General features: G+C 45.1%; 4 protein-coding genes across 7 annotated transcripts; 2 read left to right on the top strand and 2 right to left on the bottom strand.

Annotated features, from left to right (window-relative positions):
- Positions 1-6: 6 nt before the first annotated feature.
- LOC6528868 (mRNA turnover protein 4 homolog) lies at positions 7-1,122 on the top strand. The gene is made up of 3 exons (XM_002089864.3): positions 7-162; positions 228-475; positions 532-1,122. The coding sequence occupies exons 1-3, from the start codon at positions 135-137 to the stop codon at positions 1,018-1,020; spliced, it is 765 nt and encodes a 254-aa protein (XP_002089900.1). The 5' UTR covers positions 7-134; the 3' UTR covers positions 1,021-1,122.
- On the bottom strand, positions 1,060-2,672 carry LOC6528867 (transcription factor AP-1). Its single transcript, XM_002089863.4, is given in 2 exon segments — positions 1,060-2,347; positions 2,452-2,672. A coding segment is annotated over 1 exon segment (1,098 nt). The 5' UTR covers positions 2,324-2,347; positions 2,452-2,672; the 3' UTR covers positions 1,060-1,225.
- Positions 2,673-3,157: 485 nt separating this feature from the next.
- Positions 3,158-14,514, bottom strand: LOC6528866 (histone acetyltransferase KAT6A). Of its 4 annotated transcripts, none has more exons than XM_015198598.3 (7): positions 14,386-14,514; positions 8,959-9,206; positions 7,708-7,941; positions 5,490-6,489; positions 4,993-5,421; positions 4,652-4,934; positions 3,158-4,519 (listed from the first exon to the last, which is right to left on the bottom strand). In XM_015198598.3, exons 2-7 carry the CDS (start codon positions 9,149-9,151, stop codon positions 4,325-4,327), a joined length of 2,334 nt encoding a protein of 777 aa, XP_015054084.1. In that variant the 5' UTR covers positions 9,152-9,206; positions 14,386-14,514; the 3' UTR covers positions 3,158-4,324. The 4 variants fall into 4 exon arrangements, with proteins under 4 accessions (XP_015054084.1, XP_039227569.1, XP_002089898.1 ...); XM_039371635.2 differs by lacking the exon at positions 14,386-14,514 and adding an exon at positions 12,017-12,145; XM_002089862.4 differs by lacking the exon at positions 14,386-14,514 and adding an exon at positions 11,853-12,048.
- Positions 12,743-14,334, top strand: LOC6528865 (facilitated trehalose transporter Tret1). The gene has a single exon (XM_002089861.4). It carries the CDS (start codon positions 12,868-12,870, stop codon positions 14,200-14,202), a length of 1,335 nt encoding a protein of 444 aa, XP_002089897.1. The 5' UTR covers positions 12,743-12,867; the 3' UTR covers positions 14,203-14,334.
- Positions 14,515-14,971: the final 457 nt, after the last annotated feature.

Below are 14,971 nucleotides of genomic sequence, written 5' to 3'. Positions count from 1 at the left end.
TTCCGATACACGCTAGAGCTATCGATTGTTGGGTAGGCACATTTAGCGTCTCTAGAAGACCGCACGTGTTTACGTTCCGTGGGAAATATTCTTGGTTTCGGTTAAGAAAACGTTGCATTTTAAAGGATACAGACATGCCGCGCTCCAAACGTGATAAGAAAGGTGAGAGTTTGGATTGTAATAATTTCGATTTTTGCTTATAATGTGTGCTAATCTTCTTCCTATAGTTTCCCTGACCAAAACCGACCGAAAGGGTCTGGCTTGGAAGCAGCGCATTGTGGACGACATTCGCTTCTGCGTGGGCAAATACCCGAATATATTCGTTTTTCAAGTTCAGAACATGAGGAATAGCTTGCTGAAGGATCTGCGACAGGAGTGGAAGAAGAATTCGCGTTTTATCTTTGGCAAGAATCGAGTTATGCAGATTGGCTTGGGTCGCAAGAAAAGCGAGGAAGTGGAGCCGGAGTTGCACAAGGTAATTGGGATTAAGTAGATTTAAAATATATCACAATCATCGCCAATGTCTATTAGCTGTCCAAGCGATTAACTGGCCAGGTGGGACTTCTTTTCACTGACAAATCCAAGGAGGAAGTCCTCGAATGGGCCGAAAACTACTGGGCTGTAGAATACGCACGCAGTGGCTTTGTGGCCACAGAAACGGTTACCCTGCCAGCTGGTCCCCTGGAGGACTTCGCCCACTCAATGGAGCCGCATCTGCGTTCCCTGGGTCTGCCCACTAAACTGGAGAAGGGTATCGTTACTCTGTACAGTGACTACACGGTTTGCGAGGAGGGTAAAGTACTAACACCCGAGCAGGCGAGAATCCTCAAGCTAGTGGGCAAGCCCATGGCCAAATTCCGGCTGACCATGAAGTGCTCTTGGACCAAAGGCGAGGGCTTTCAGCTGCATGTCGAGGATGATTTGAACGACGAGGAACAGGCTGATAGCGCAATGGAAGAGGAGGCAGAGGCCATGGATGACAACGACGACGATGATGACGAGGAGGAGGATGATGAATAAATTAGTTTTAAGCGTAGAATTAATTTTTTTATGTATATATCAAGTGCAGAAAATATACGTATATTTTTAAATTACATTACATATTATCTTACGTTCAACACAGATAATACTTTATTAACAGTAACCTATATTAATATCTAAGTAAACAAAACACTTAAGAAGCATTTCAGATATTGCAGCTAAAACCAAAGAAAGGCACAAACCCTCAGGTTGCATCATCCGCGAGGATGTAGAGCATCAGAGGCCGTTCATTTTCGCTATCCTCCTCCAGGAGATCGCTGTTAGTTATGGAAATATCCTGGGAGGCCGAGACCTCCAGCTCCAAGGCACAGGAGCTAGTACTTGAAAAAAATTCCAGAGGCATTGACTGCTCAGGAACCTCACGACTCGACGAGGTGGTTTCAGTTTCCAGTGCAACGTCCTCCTCTCCGGTTGACAACTCTAAATGTTATTGATCTGTTGAGTTTGGCGGCACTGTGCAGCCCGCGGCAATGTGCTCGATTACTTGCTGCTTCAGCTGCGCCACATGGTCCTTGAGGTTTTTCACGATGCTCGCCAGGTCAACGTTCTCGCCTTTAAGTACTTTCACGCGATCCTCCAGTTTTGAGATGCGCTCCAGCTTACGCTTGCGGCACTTGGAGGCGGCCACGCGGTTGCGTTGCCTCTTGCGCTCCAGCTTAATCTTCTCCTGCGTTTCCATGTCGATGGGACTAACGGTGGGCGAGCCGGCTTGATTGACGGGCTCGTCCTTGATCACCGAAAAGCCTTCGGACACGCCGTAGGTAAAGGTTCCTCCGCTGATGCCATTGTTCACCGCCGTCATGGCTGTCCCAGTTGTGTTATTGGCGGTGGAGTTGACAGCCGGAAAGGCCTGCGAGTTGGTGTGCAGATTCTTTAGGGCCTCCTCGAATCCCCTGCCGAAGTCCTCCTGTTCCACGGTAACGGGTCCCGCCTTGGTGGGGAAAACTTTGCCCGGTTGCGGTGTCTGTATGAGATTGTTGGACAGCAGGATCTTCTCCAAATCGGGTGTATTGACCGTCTTGGCCTGCAGATCCGGTGAGTTGATGACCAGTGGGGCGAAGATGCGCTTGTTCTTGGCACCCTTGCTGTTCAAATCCAGGGATCCGGGACGCTTGTTAGGATTAGGGGTGGATGTGCTCAGGTTCGGCGATTGGAAGTCCAGCGACATGGGGCCTTCTTCTCCAACGGGCTCGGTTTTGGGTACGATCTGAATGGCAGCTGCTCCGGAACTGCCAGCATTTGGGTTACTTAAATTCGCAGCAGCGGAAACGGGGGTTTTCATGTTTGCTCAAGCAATGACGTCAAGCTGGTTCGGATTAAATAAAAGAGAGGAAAACGGTATAAACACAATCTGATAAAAACTCGTTTCGCGATGAGTCATGCGAATAACTCGCTCTTCTTCTTACTCACCAGTGGGTGGGAACTTTGTTTGCAGAATTTGATTTGAATTTGACACAATCTGTACTTTTGTGTTCGCTGACTTCTGTTTTGCCACTGCCTAATCACCGGTTTTATCGGGCACCTAATCTTTTGAATTTTTGTTTTTTTTTCCGCTTAATAAATTTACGAAAATATTTATTACGCGTAAGGTTGTTTTCAGAGTGGCTGCTAGAGCTGGTACAAATGTCGATGATTATTCGACATTGCTATCGACACTGAACGTGGAGAGCATTATTTAAAACAATGGGTAGCATTGACTAAATCAAGTGGGTAGCGGGGACTCAAACCAGTCCAGGCAGCACTTTAATTTAAATTCAAATCTAAGCCATAACATATATTTTTATACATATATTTTTATCTTTTATTGAAACGTTATGAAAGGCGAATGTGAACAAGATCTTCCCTAGTCTTCCATATCTTTTTTGCAGTTTTCTTGTGGTCTGGCAGTGAAAGCAGATGCAATAGATCTCTTTATCAGTCCTGGGCGACGGTAAATAGGAAAGGAAATGCGTTTTTCAGTCTGACTATGGAGATGTTTTCGCTCTTTAGGAACGAAGAACTTCCAAGAAGAATCCATTATGTGGGAGAGGCAGGGAAAGCCTTGATGCTCATGATTTTGAGAGTAACAAATATGACAGACAACTCCGAGCAGCCCAATAACTTGACAACACACAGGTTTTGGGATATTCCCGATATATTTATATTCGACATTTATGATAACTGTATAGCAATAAATATTTTCAAATACGGATTTTGTTTTGTTTTGTTTTTCAAACTGTAGCATATACATCAATTTTAAATATATATTTGTTCGTTTATGTAAATACATTAATAATATTTTGATTTCGCAACCAAACGTCTTGCTGTTGTTCAGATTGGTATATGCTGGCCCTAAAAGATTTACACATTTATTAAACTCCTTGTATATATTAATAATCACATCTATAGATTTGTTAGAGCTTCAAATATTTGTCTTAGTTATGTCCATTTATTGTAAGCACGTTGAAACACATTAATGTATATGTTCATCTGTAGACAAGTAATGCGGAGAGAGAAGTCTCAGATAGTTAGTTGCTTTGCAAGTGGCGTTCGCAAAGATACATAGTTTTTCCCGGTGTAGGCTAAAATCGTTATATATGGTATTTGCAAAGTGTATGTGCCATGTAGTATGTATGGTGTGTAGTGTGTGGTGTGTGGTGTATGTGCACACATCCAAGTCAAAAGCGAATTGAAGAATTCTGGCGGTGACTGCGGAGGACTAGCTGCCAATGTGAGCTCTGCCTTTCATATTCCTTAGAATGTCAAGCCAGTTGAGTTACTTAAAAAGCAGTTTGTGGATTAGATACTTGTATGTATTGGTTACGCATATGTATGTTTCGTCTATGATCACGTTTGTACACTTAAACACCCATAAAACGTGCAAATATGTTTCGAAAAATTCCATTTTACGCTGAACACTTAAACCAAATAAATCGGGCCGCATCGGGCGTCTACTGCGATTAACTAAATCCAAATTGTATATATATCTATATGCATCTCTTTAGGTATCTGGTAAACTCTAGTTGGCTGCTGCCGCCTCGCGAGGCGGACAGGAAAATCCATCAAAATATTATGTCTTTGTATGCGACGACTATTTGGTTTTGAATCAATCGTTTGATTTTTGCCAGTTCAGCAAGGTTTTTATATTGTTTTTTTTTTTGGTTTTTGGGCTCATACTGTAATCTTCTCTCTCTGCGTTGCATTACGGGTTTTTCATTATCATTTTCGATTTAGGCTTTTCTTTTTTAAAACGCACACGAAAAGACGTTAGGAAAACACTGGGCAACAATCCGGAACAGTCCGCTTAAAGCCCGATCTCCCGCATGGCCCTGTACAAGCAGGGGTTCTTCAAGCACTCCCGAGGACCCAGCTGCCGGCCATGGGATCCCCGCAGGATCATCAGGATGGAGCGGGCCGCCGACTGGCACTCATTGCTGTCGCCGCAAACGCCGTCCGCCTCTGCCAAGTACTGATAGTCGCAGGCCACCTGCGAGGCACCCTGAAAACACAAATAGGTTTAGGCTTTTTTTTTTGCAAACTACACTTGAAGAAGTTTGCTTCTAAACAAAGGATCCTGTCTAGCAAAATACTTCAAGTAAGAAACAGGTACACCAGCTGGTACACCACTTACACATAGATAGCATATCTGGTGAACGCCGCAGAGGGGCAGGAGCTCCTGGTTAATGTCCCCGGAGATGAGATCGACGCCCCGACAGCGCTCCGCCATGGACTCGATGATGGGGCACTGGTTGGAACCCACTATGTAGTTCTTGTTGCCCAGGTAGGCGTCGTTAAGGGTCTCGTAGGGGGCACTGCCCAGGCTGAGGGCCTCCTCCATGGTATTTGGCTGCTCCGGATAGCGCAAGTAGCCACTGCGCTTCTTCTTTTCCATGTCCTTGGGTGGTTTCGAGTCTCTGGGGGTTATGCCAGATATGCACACCGAAATATTGAAGATGGAAGCCCTCTACTCACTCAGCTAGTTGATCCGCCTGCTCCTTCTTCACCGACTTTTTGGAAAGCCAGTAATTGGAGTCCAACGCGTTCTCCTCGGATTCCGGCTCGATGGTATTGCGCATGAGGTGACTCTCGTTGTCCACTGATCGCCTCAGCTTATCTAGAGCCCTGCGCATTTTCTCCAGACTGTAAGCGGTTGCCAGGCGGGAGAGGACATGGTCCTTGATTCTGCGGATGTCGTCCTTGCTGTTGAGGCCCTCGTGGGCTCCTGTATACTTGATAGTCTCGTCGATGATGAAGTCCTCGATGGACTGTAGCTTCTTGTCCATGCTGTCCAGTTTCTCGGCATCGAAGTCACGCTTCTTTTTCTCCGCCTCGGAGCTGTCATCGTCATTTTCTTCATCATTGTTGGTGCTGCTATCCGTTTCACTGCGTTTCTTTAGGGTTCTGGTTGGGATGCAATTTGTGTAGGCCATAAGAAATGCTTTAGAAAGTAATCTCCCCGCAAAACTCACTCTTTTTTCTGGAAGGACTTCTTCTTGCGATCGAGTCCGAAGTATTGCGACCAATCTATGGACTTCTTTGCCCGGAGCATCAGGTGACCCACAGTGGGAGCATGGAGGTGTTTAGGGCTCCCGCCATTTCCAGATAGACTAGCTGCAGCTCGTTTCTTCTTGCGCCGTCGCTCCTCGGCTTCCTCAGCCTCCAGGTCAGCTTCCCCATCCTCCTCGTCAAACTCGTCGTGGTCATCCTCATCGGAGCTCTCCTCACCCTCCTCATCATGCTCGTCAGCCTCCGGATCCTCGGCGTTCTCGTCATGCGCGTGATCACTTCGTTTGCGATGGCGATACTCGGGCGACATTCCAGGCACGTGGCCACCATGATGACCGGCGTGGCCGCCATGCTGAACCATTTCACCGGCGCCCGCTGGAGCGGATGTGGGCGTCTCCTTGGGTGTGATGTTCACGCGCTGAAAGTTGATCTCCAGACGCATATCCCCCAATGCGGTGGCGGTGGCTGGCGGGGATTCGGGAAGTTTGGTCGTCACCCTTGGCTGCTCATCCGCCGACCGCTTTCGTTTCTCCTCGGGATGTGATTGGGGTTCTCCGGGCTTGCCGAACAGCTCGCTCAGCTCCTGGGCCACTCGCTCATCGGTTCTGGCCAACGGAGATTCCGGATTGGAGTTGCTGGTGCTCCTCTTGGCCACCGGGAAGCGCTTCCTCTTGTCGCCATTATACGGCAACCATGGAAGAACCGGATAGGAGCGCTTCTTTTGCATTAGCAAGTAGTAAGGGGGCACTCGCATCCGCTTCTTCTGCTCGAACTGCTCGACATCCTGTTCCGGGTCCTGTTGGGTTTTCGCCTGATCCAGGTGGCGCCACCATTGACGCACTGCATCCCGATCCCTGGCCTCTTCGATCTCGCGCAGAAACTGCTCCGTCAGCTCATTGTGTGCGGGCTCTGCGTTCAGAGGTTGGATTTCACGCTCACGGAAAGCCGAAGGTGCGGGTCCATCTGAAAAATAATTGGAAAAGAAATTTGGGATTTTAATTTGGTCCTCGAGTTTACTGAATGTGTGAATTAACATAAACTTGTATGCTTTGATTTATTTGTTTATTATGATTTATAAAATAACCATGCCTTCTTACCACCAGGTTATTTTATGTTTAGCCACACTGACATGTGGCTACATATTAAAAAAGCTATAAAGATTCCAATATTTATGTGTTTATTACCTTAAGATCCGAATTAATTTAAATAAAGAAGTGGGATGAAAATAAAGCATAAAAACTTGATAAATATCGTGATTTTCGACGTTTGCTTTTCCGATCAATGAAAAATGACTTAACTTTGACCTTGGCAAAAACATAATATGGCATAAAGACAGTCGATAAATCCTGGCCGTGTGTGTGGAGGACATGCCTCAAGTTGCTGCGTCGCCCGGCCATTAAATCAAATGACAGGGAGACAGGCAGGATCTGTCGGTCCTGAGCCGCTTCCAGCTGATTGCATTCATCATCGGGACTCTGGAGTAGAGCCACATCCATCGTCCCACTCAGCACTCACAAGTTAATCGGAGCTAAGTGGTTTCAGCCAGGCCATTGTTGGCCCAATCCACTCCGAACTCCGCTGGCTCCTCAAGTGGACGCATGCTCGCAGAAGCTCATGGATGTCCACAGTTTGGGTCAGGATAATAGCACTTAAGGATTAGACCCATAAATTGTTTTCGGTGATTCGCATTCAAAAGTAGCCACTTGGGCAAGGTGCTAAAACTTGTCCATTAGTGCGCTCCTCAATCAGGATGTTTAAGGAAAAAAGGTTCTTAAAATATGCTGCCATACTACAGAGAGCTTTGGAATTTATAGACGAAACACATCAATTTAAGCTGTAAATTACAATATACAAGCACTTCAATGAACTACTATTGCCATCAAATGAAATAGCTTCCTCACTATTATATGAAAACTTGATATTTATGATTATACAATCTCATATGTTCAATGGAGTGCTACAAATCATTTAGGTCTGTGAGGAATCTTTCTAATGAAATCGGGGCAACAAAGTTTAACTTTAATTCTCTTTTGCTGGGGCTATCATGCTCACATGTTTCCAATCAATTACAAATTAAACAGTAAACTAGCATTGTGCAGTGCTACGTGAAGGACCTTCATAGTGAATAGCCATTTTGAGGTGCGTGATTTTCAGTGGTTCAGTGCTGTGGTTCCGACTTACCGAACTGCTCGTCACGTTCCCGAAACGAGGAAAAACGCTTTCTCTTCTCATCGGACGGATTGCTGGGGCCCAAGTCGCCTCCGTCATCGAGTCCCAGCCCCATGCCCAGACCCAAGCCCAATCCCAGGTTGTGATCCGGACCGTAGTTGTCCTCGTCGCGTTCTAAGTACTTGCCAAGTGCCTTATTAACTCGATGGCGATTCCGATTCCTATTCTTGCCAAATAAATCGCCATCTGTGCGAGCGGGGGTGGTGAAGAGGGGTTGGTGAAGAGGTGGAGTGGCCAAAAGAGAAAAGAAAAGGAAACGAGGAAAAGTAACAGCGGTCCATGTGACTGTGAGGGGAAATCCGGAAAATCTGTGCTTGGGGATCGGCTATCCAAGGCACGTGCACTCCGCATGCGGCTTCCCAACTTCTACTTTCCGCCACTCTGCCTTCATCTGCCTGTGATGGATATCACTTTCAGACTTCAGCCACGACTTGTGGTTTCATAATCTACACATGCAGTTGACGACCCATCTTCAGTAGCAGCCACACAAATCTAATAATAATATCTCGGCTTATACTCTTATGTATTGGCATATGGAGGAATGTGCGTCACTGAACAGAAATCACCAGTAGATGCAGTGTATAATTTTTAGAATTTTATGCACATTCAAATATTATTTGATTCTAATTTTGAGTAATATTTAAAATATTTTACCAATTAGATTTAGTTATAAAAACATCTTGCGCTAGGGTACAAATACAAATGTTACTTATTAAAGCCGCATCAAATAGCAAGCAGTATTTAAAACTATCAAAATATAAATATTTTTAAACACATTTTTTTTTTACTGAAATTACTACATATTTACTTTTGTACGTATCTTAGTTAGGTTTAAGACATTAAATTCTGTAAAAATGTTAAGACATCTAAAAGTTCATTTAAGAAATACTTTAAAAATGATACTGTTTTCGAACAATTTTTAAGCAACTTTTTCCACACTTTTTGTTTTGTTCAAGCACACACTGCAATTTAATCGACAAGTACAGGGTATGCATTTAATATTGATAAGCTACCGCGTAGGTTAGAGCATTCTAAAGGTCTTGCCTGGCGTTCGCTCTATTTCCACCACAACCTGAACGTTAATCAAAGTTCAAATTTCATGGGGAATTGCTTGATTAACTTACGCCGGCAAAGGTGAAGGTCTGCGCTTTTCCCTGAGGAAAACCAATTTCCCGGCCAGATTCGCCCAGCCCCCTCACTCACCTTCTTCCCAGTCGTCCAAAGCGGGTTGCGGAGGCGCGTTCAGTGGATACTTGGCCGCCTCCCGACGATGCAGTTCATCCACGGCCGCCTGCAGCGAAAATGCGGCGGTGCGTTGCGGTGTCGCTAGGATGCACTGCATCACCGCCAGCAGCACCACCATGGCACCACTGGGGCCTACAAATCGTTTGGCCATTGCCTCGCTAGCTGCTTTCCTTCTTTCACTCTGACACCAAATTGGGCTCCTAAATCTGGAAAAGAGAATTTAAAATACATATTACAAAAAAATATATATATTATTCGGACGTCATAACCTTATCGTCTTTCGATGATTATCCTTTGGACTTTCTTTCAGGATTTTTTATAGTCTGGTACACTTTTATAATGCAATATATAAAATATTTGTCTTTAACACATTGCTATAAAACAAGACGACATTTTCGAAAGGTTCTGAGGTTAAGTCATTTAAAAACTTTAAAACTTAGTATTGAAGATTCCATCTAATTGTTTAAATTTTCGATCGGAAAACGTGGCTTAGAAAAACCAGTTAGGTGTTGAACGTACGCGATTAAAATGGATTTTACGCCCGACACGTTTTCGAAAGGTGCGTAAAAAACTTTTAATTACATTTGCACTTTAAAGCGATGTCCTTTCCGTGCATGAATGTATGTGTATGTGTCATAGAGTGGGGGTTTTTGTCGGTGTTTGTGAGTGTGTATCGGGTGTCATCTTTTCGCGGCCACTTGATGGCGTGTGAAATTCCATATTTCCCCGCTTAATTATGCAAACGAGCAGCAGGTACCCGAAAATTCCGGGCTTACGCCGCACGAAGTATTTGAATAATCTGCCCATTTCATCCGACTGACTAATGAAGCAAATCCCACAGCAGCATGCATATTGAAAGGACTAAGGAATATAAATCAATAAAATTCCAATGTGCCTGCAAGTATCCAGCGTGCTTGGCAAATTATAGGGGAAAACTTTATCCGAGGAGCTATTGTACTCTCCTGCCTGACTTCCGACATTCTTGGTCGCTGACAAAAGCCAAGCTGACAATTATGGGAAACTTGAATTGCTGCTCGGATGCCAACTGCCATTGAAATGCTCATCCCGTCCTTATTTATCCGCTCCTCCGCTTGTGCTCAGTTTCATGGTGGCGCACATAAGTATGCTACGCATTTCTCGGACGGAATATATGGCTTGGAAGGAGAATATATGGTAATCACACCAGGGCTCCCACTACCCACTACTCACAACCACTCTTCTCCATAGTTCTTCTCATGCTCTTCTCACTTGGCTCGTACCTGTGGTGGCCACGTTTGCTTTTCATTTCCCCCCTATTAAATGTCAAGGCAGCCGACGCTTTTCATTCGCTTTTCCCTGGCTTTTCCTGCGCTTCTATGGCCACTCCCGCGCTGGTGAAGAACCCTATTTGCGTCTCGCCTGCAGCTGTTCGCTCGTCTCAGTCTCCTTTCATTGTATTATTGCTGCTTGGCTGGCTTTTGTCTAAGAAAGTCAGTCCCCCAGTTGTTGATGTTTTTGTGTCTGTGCCTTCGCTCTAATCCTGATTAAACGCAGCTGCATAAAGCAGATTCCATTTCCCCTCGATTGTAAAGGGTTTCCCAGCCACATGCCTGTTGATCGGGATGTTGCAGTTCCTACAAGCCATCTTATGAGGCCCTTATAATGTGGAAGGAAATTTAACGGGACTATATATATAGTATACCTTATTTTTAATTCAGATATAAGGCTAATGTTATTGTAGCCTGAAGTACAAGCCGCATTGGGCCATGCGAACATTTTAATGTTCTTAGTTTCTCCTACAATGATTTCAGTTATAGTTTTCCTTAAAAAAGTTAAAAAATGTTATGAGAATTCAATTTTATTTGAATGGGAAATTGGAGCAACTTATGTAAGAAAAGATACCATTCTGCTAAGCTATGCAGTAAGAATTCGTTCGTTCTAGAATTTCTCCCAATTTACACTAGGAGTGGCTAACAGGGCGTATGATTAATATGCATTGCTTTCTAAACGTCGTTTTAAATCTATGGCAATTCGATTATGATCAATTCAAGCAACTAAAGCCTTTAAAAGCTACGGGTTAGTGGGAATCACTGCACACAGCTCAAGTGGTGCACGGGGCGTATGATTAATATTGATTGATGCCGCTGTCGTCTTACGTCTCCAACATCAAACGGAGTCAGTGCTAATAATTTATTGAGTTTCTGGTGAAATGGCTCTGCTTCTCGCCAATCAGATTTCCCGACCGAACAAATGCGACCCAGCAGGGCATTTAAATTAGCGTCCTAATTGAATTTGTCGCAGCAACCATGGATACTACTGCTCTATATATACACTTACATATACCAGGAGTCCTGCTCCCGGACATTTTGCGCTAGAAAAGAGATCCTTTTACGGGAATTGGGACAAATTGAATCGGTCTTTGGGCCGGCGACTAAGTGAATGTGAACGCATTGTGGCGGCAAAGGAAGCGGCTAATTAGGGGCCGGGAAAGCTTTTTGCCTTAAAATATTTAAGGCCACCGAGGCAAATGTCCTGTCCTGGGGGCAGTTGCCAACTTGTTAGCCAAGATTTTGCGACCGTGTGTATGTATCAGATATTCAGGGAAATGTCCGAGGTACTTTGTCAACAGGCCAACAAACAATTCATCAGCTCCATTGTCCAATTAGTGAATCCTGGGAGTTGCAAATGAATTGTACGCAATTATTTTGGCTGCGCTTCGCCATCCCACGCATAAAAATATATCCATATACATATATACACACACGCCCACCAGCGAAATCAATGGTAACGGAAATGCTGTGCAACATTTGCGTAATTTCCCTGCCACACACACATACACACTGGCCAAAAAGTATGCACTTTCCACAACTCACTTGGATTGTTTTAACTATGCCGTTTATTTTCGCGACTCTCGAGTGCAGTTTTCCCTGCGAATTTTCCACTTTCTGCCAGACGCTTTTCACAACATGGCGTCACGCCTACGCCAGCACCACACAGGAAGCGCTCGTCACTGCCAGCCAGTAGCCACTGTACCCACCTCTGTGCTCAGCCAAGGCGGAACCAAGAGTGTCGCCAGTCTCTGGAGCTTCCATGCTTTATACAGGACCCGCGAGGACCGACGCCACCCGAAGCTCTCCGAGCGCCTGCTCCTCGTCCTCGCGTGTGGCAGCTGGAAGGCGGGGGCGTGGCCGGGGGGAGAGAAAGCTTTCAGCTGCAGCCGAGCTTCGTTCGGTAAGACACTGAACAAAATGCTTACAGATAATTGTAAAAAAATTTTAAAAAAAGGACTCAATACTCCAAAGCAAAATAAAAGAGAGCGAACGTCAAGCCAATTAAAATTTTATTTTGACTTATCGGTAGTAAAAAACAAACAAGAGCAAGAGAGAATGCTATAGTGAGTACCCCGACTATCAGGTACCTATTACTCATCTATTGGTAGGAAGGAGAAATATTTAAATTTTTCTGGCATTTTGATAGAAATGGAAAACAACAAAAATTAAATGAAAAACATTTAAAATCTTTTAAATAGAAAAAAACAATAATTAAATGGAAAACTTGTAAAATCTTTCAAAAGTGTGTGCGTGGTTCTGGGTGTTAGATTGGTCGTGTCAAAAAGATTTTTCGTAAATCGATAGAAATTTACAAGACTTCCTGTATCCTTCTACCTGTTACATACTTCTTGACAAATGTAATATACCATAAGAATGCCAATAAAAGGAATCTTCTAAGACTTTTCTGTATATCTTAAGTTTAGTAGAACGTAGTATTACTATTAGGTAGGCTTAGACACTGTAGACACACATAGTTTCAGTGCCATTTCTTCAGTTTTTTTTTTCAGTTTCCACAATATAAATCGATCACTGTTTTCTTCGTCCATTAAAATTCAAAATGGGAGCCGCCGCTCAGTTTATGGTTGGTTTCATCGGCGCGTTAGGCGCCTTTTGCCTAGGCGCTGTGATCGGCTGGTCGGGACCTGTGGAGAAAGAAGTCAAGAACTCCGACGCGTACGACTTTACCCCTGGACAAACGGAATGGGGTCTGGTGGGATCTCTGATGACTCTGGGAGCAGCGTTCTCGTGCATTCCGGTGGGCGTGCTCATTAGCAAGATCGGGAGGAAGACGACAATGCTGGCCCTGCTGCCCCCATTCTTCATCGGATGGCTCCTGATCATCCTGGCGAAACATATAGCAATGCTGCTGGTCGGACGCTTCATAGTGGGATTCTGCGGAGGAGCGTTCTGCGTGGCTTGTCCTATGTACGTCACTGAGATAGCCCAGGTGCAGTACCGCGGCATCATGGGATGCTTCTTTCAGCTGCTCATCGTCTTTGGCATTCTGTACGCCTTTGTGGTTGGAGGCTTTGTGAAGGCCTTCTACTTCAACATTGCGTGCGCCGTCTTGCCCGTAATCTTCTTCGTATTGCTGATTTGGATGCCGGAATCTCCGGTTTATTTGGCCCAAAAGGGAAGCCCCGAGAAGGCGGAGAAATCGCTGAAATTTCTGCGAGGTAAGGATGCGGATGTAGGCGGTGAGCTGAAGGAAATGAGCGCCGAGGGCCAAAAGGAGAAGGCCAGCGTTGGGAAACTACTCTGCCGCAAGGTTACCCTCAAGGGACTGTTTCTCTCCATCGGTCTCATGCTGTTTCAGCAGATGACGGGCATCAATGCGATCATTTTCTATACCACATTCATCTTTGAGAAGGCAGGTTCGACACTGGAGCCCCGAATATCCACGATTATAGTGGGTATTGTGCAGGCAATTGCCACCATCGTCTCGATCCTGGTAATTGAGAAAATCGGTCGCAAGATACTTCTGATGGTCTCCGCGTTCTTGATGGGTATCAGCACCCTGATCATGGCCATTTACTTTGGCTTGTTGATGAAATCTGGAGTCGGGTGGCTGGCCCTAATGGCCGTTTGCATTTTTATTATCGGGTTCTCCCTGGGATTCGGTCCTGTCCCCTGGTTAATGATGGCCGAGCTCTTCGCCGAGGACGTTAAGGCCCTGGCAGGGTCGATAGCCGGGACTACCAATTGGTGTTTTGCTTTTATTGTAACCCTTCTCTTTCCGGTTCTTAACGACAGTATTGGAGCTACAGCGTGCTTTGCGATCTTCTTCGGATTTTCGGTGGCCGCCTTTGTATTCATACTTTTCCTGATTCCCGAGACGAAGGGAAAAACACTTAACGAGATTCAAGCCAAGCTGGGTCAGAAAGCCGAATAGTACTTGCAATCAACACATTTCTTTAGGGATTCCAATCTATGAATCTCTAATTGAAGAACGCTAAAATTCAATGTCCCTTAAAATATGTATATTATATGGTTCTGCAGTAGAAATTCGCCAATTCATTTAAAAGACTACCTGTTGACATTTCCACTTCGTTCCTGATATAGATTTCCGACTCACCATTTCGGGCCACTTATTTTTTGCAGATCCTACAACTTAACTACTTGTACTACTTTAAACGAGAAGGCGAAACACACTGCACTGAAATTAGAGACGAATTGCCAGACTGCATGCGAAATGCACTTAAATGCGCTTTGACTTCGGATGCAATCGGAGGGCCGTATTGTCCAGGTAAATAGTCGAAAGCTTTCCGGCTGCCAGGATGCCATTTCCCCAGCAAGTTCGGTTGCCTGGTTGCGATTTCCTGGCCAGTGCGCATGGCACACGGAACATCTGACGGAGCTGCAGCTGGGGGTTATGTACCCACGTTCTGGGCAGGCCAAGAGCACATACAAATTCCGGGAACGAACTGTTGCTCTCCCATCGGCAGGACCTGAATCCGAGCCACCTGTTACTCTGCCCGCCCGGCAATCAGCATGCATTCGCCTTCAATTACTTCCGGAGTTGGCCCTCTCAACCACTCGAAATATGTTTTCAAGAGGGCGAAAAATGGGGAATAAAAATAAATATTCAGCATAGAGGTGGGCTCTACAATGCGGAACCATATCTTGTCATTTTAATTCTGCGTTAAACTCCTCTTAAACTT

This window comes from Drosophila yakuba, chromosome 2L (genome assembly GCF_016746365.2).
Source record: "Drosophila yakuba strain Tai18E2 chromosome 2L, Prin_Dyak_Tai18E2_2.1, whole genome shotgun sequence".
NCBI lineage: Eukaryota > Metazoa > Arthropoda > Insecta > Diptera > Drosophilidae > Drosophila > Drosophila yakuba.
Note: the sequence above shows the minus strand (reverse complement) of the source record. Positions and strands in the feature narration are given on the sequence as shown.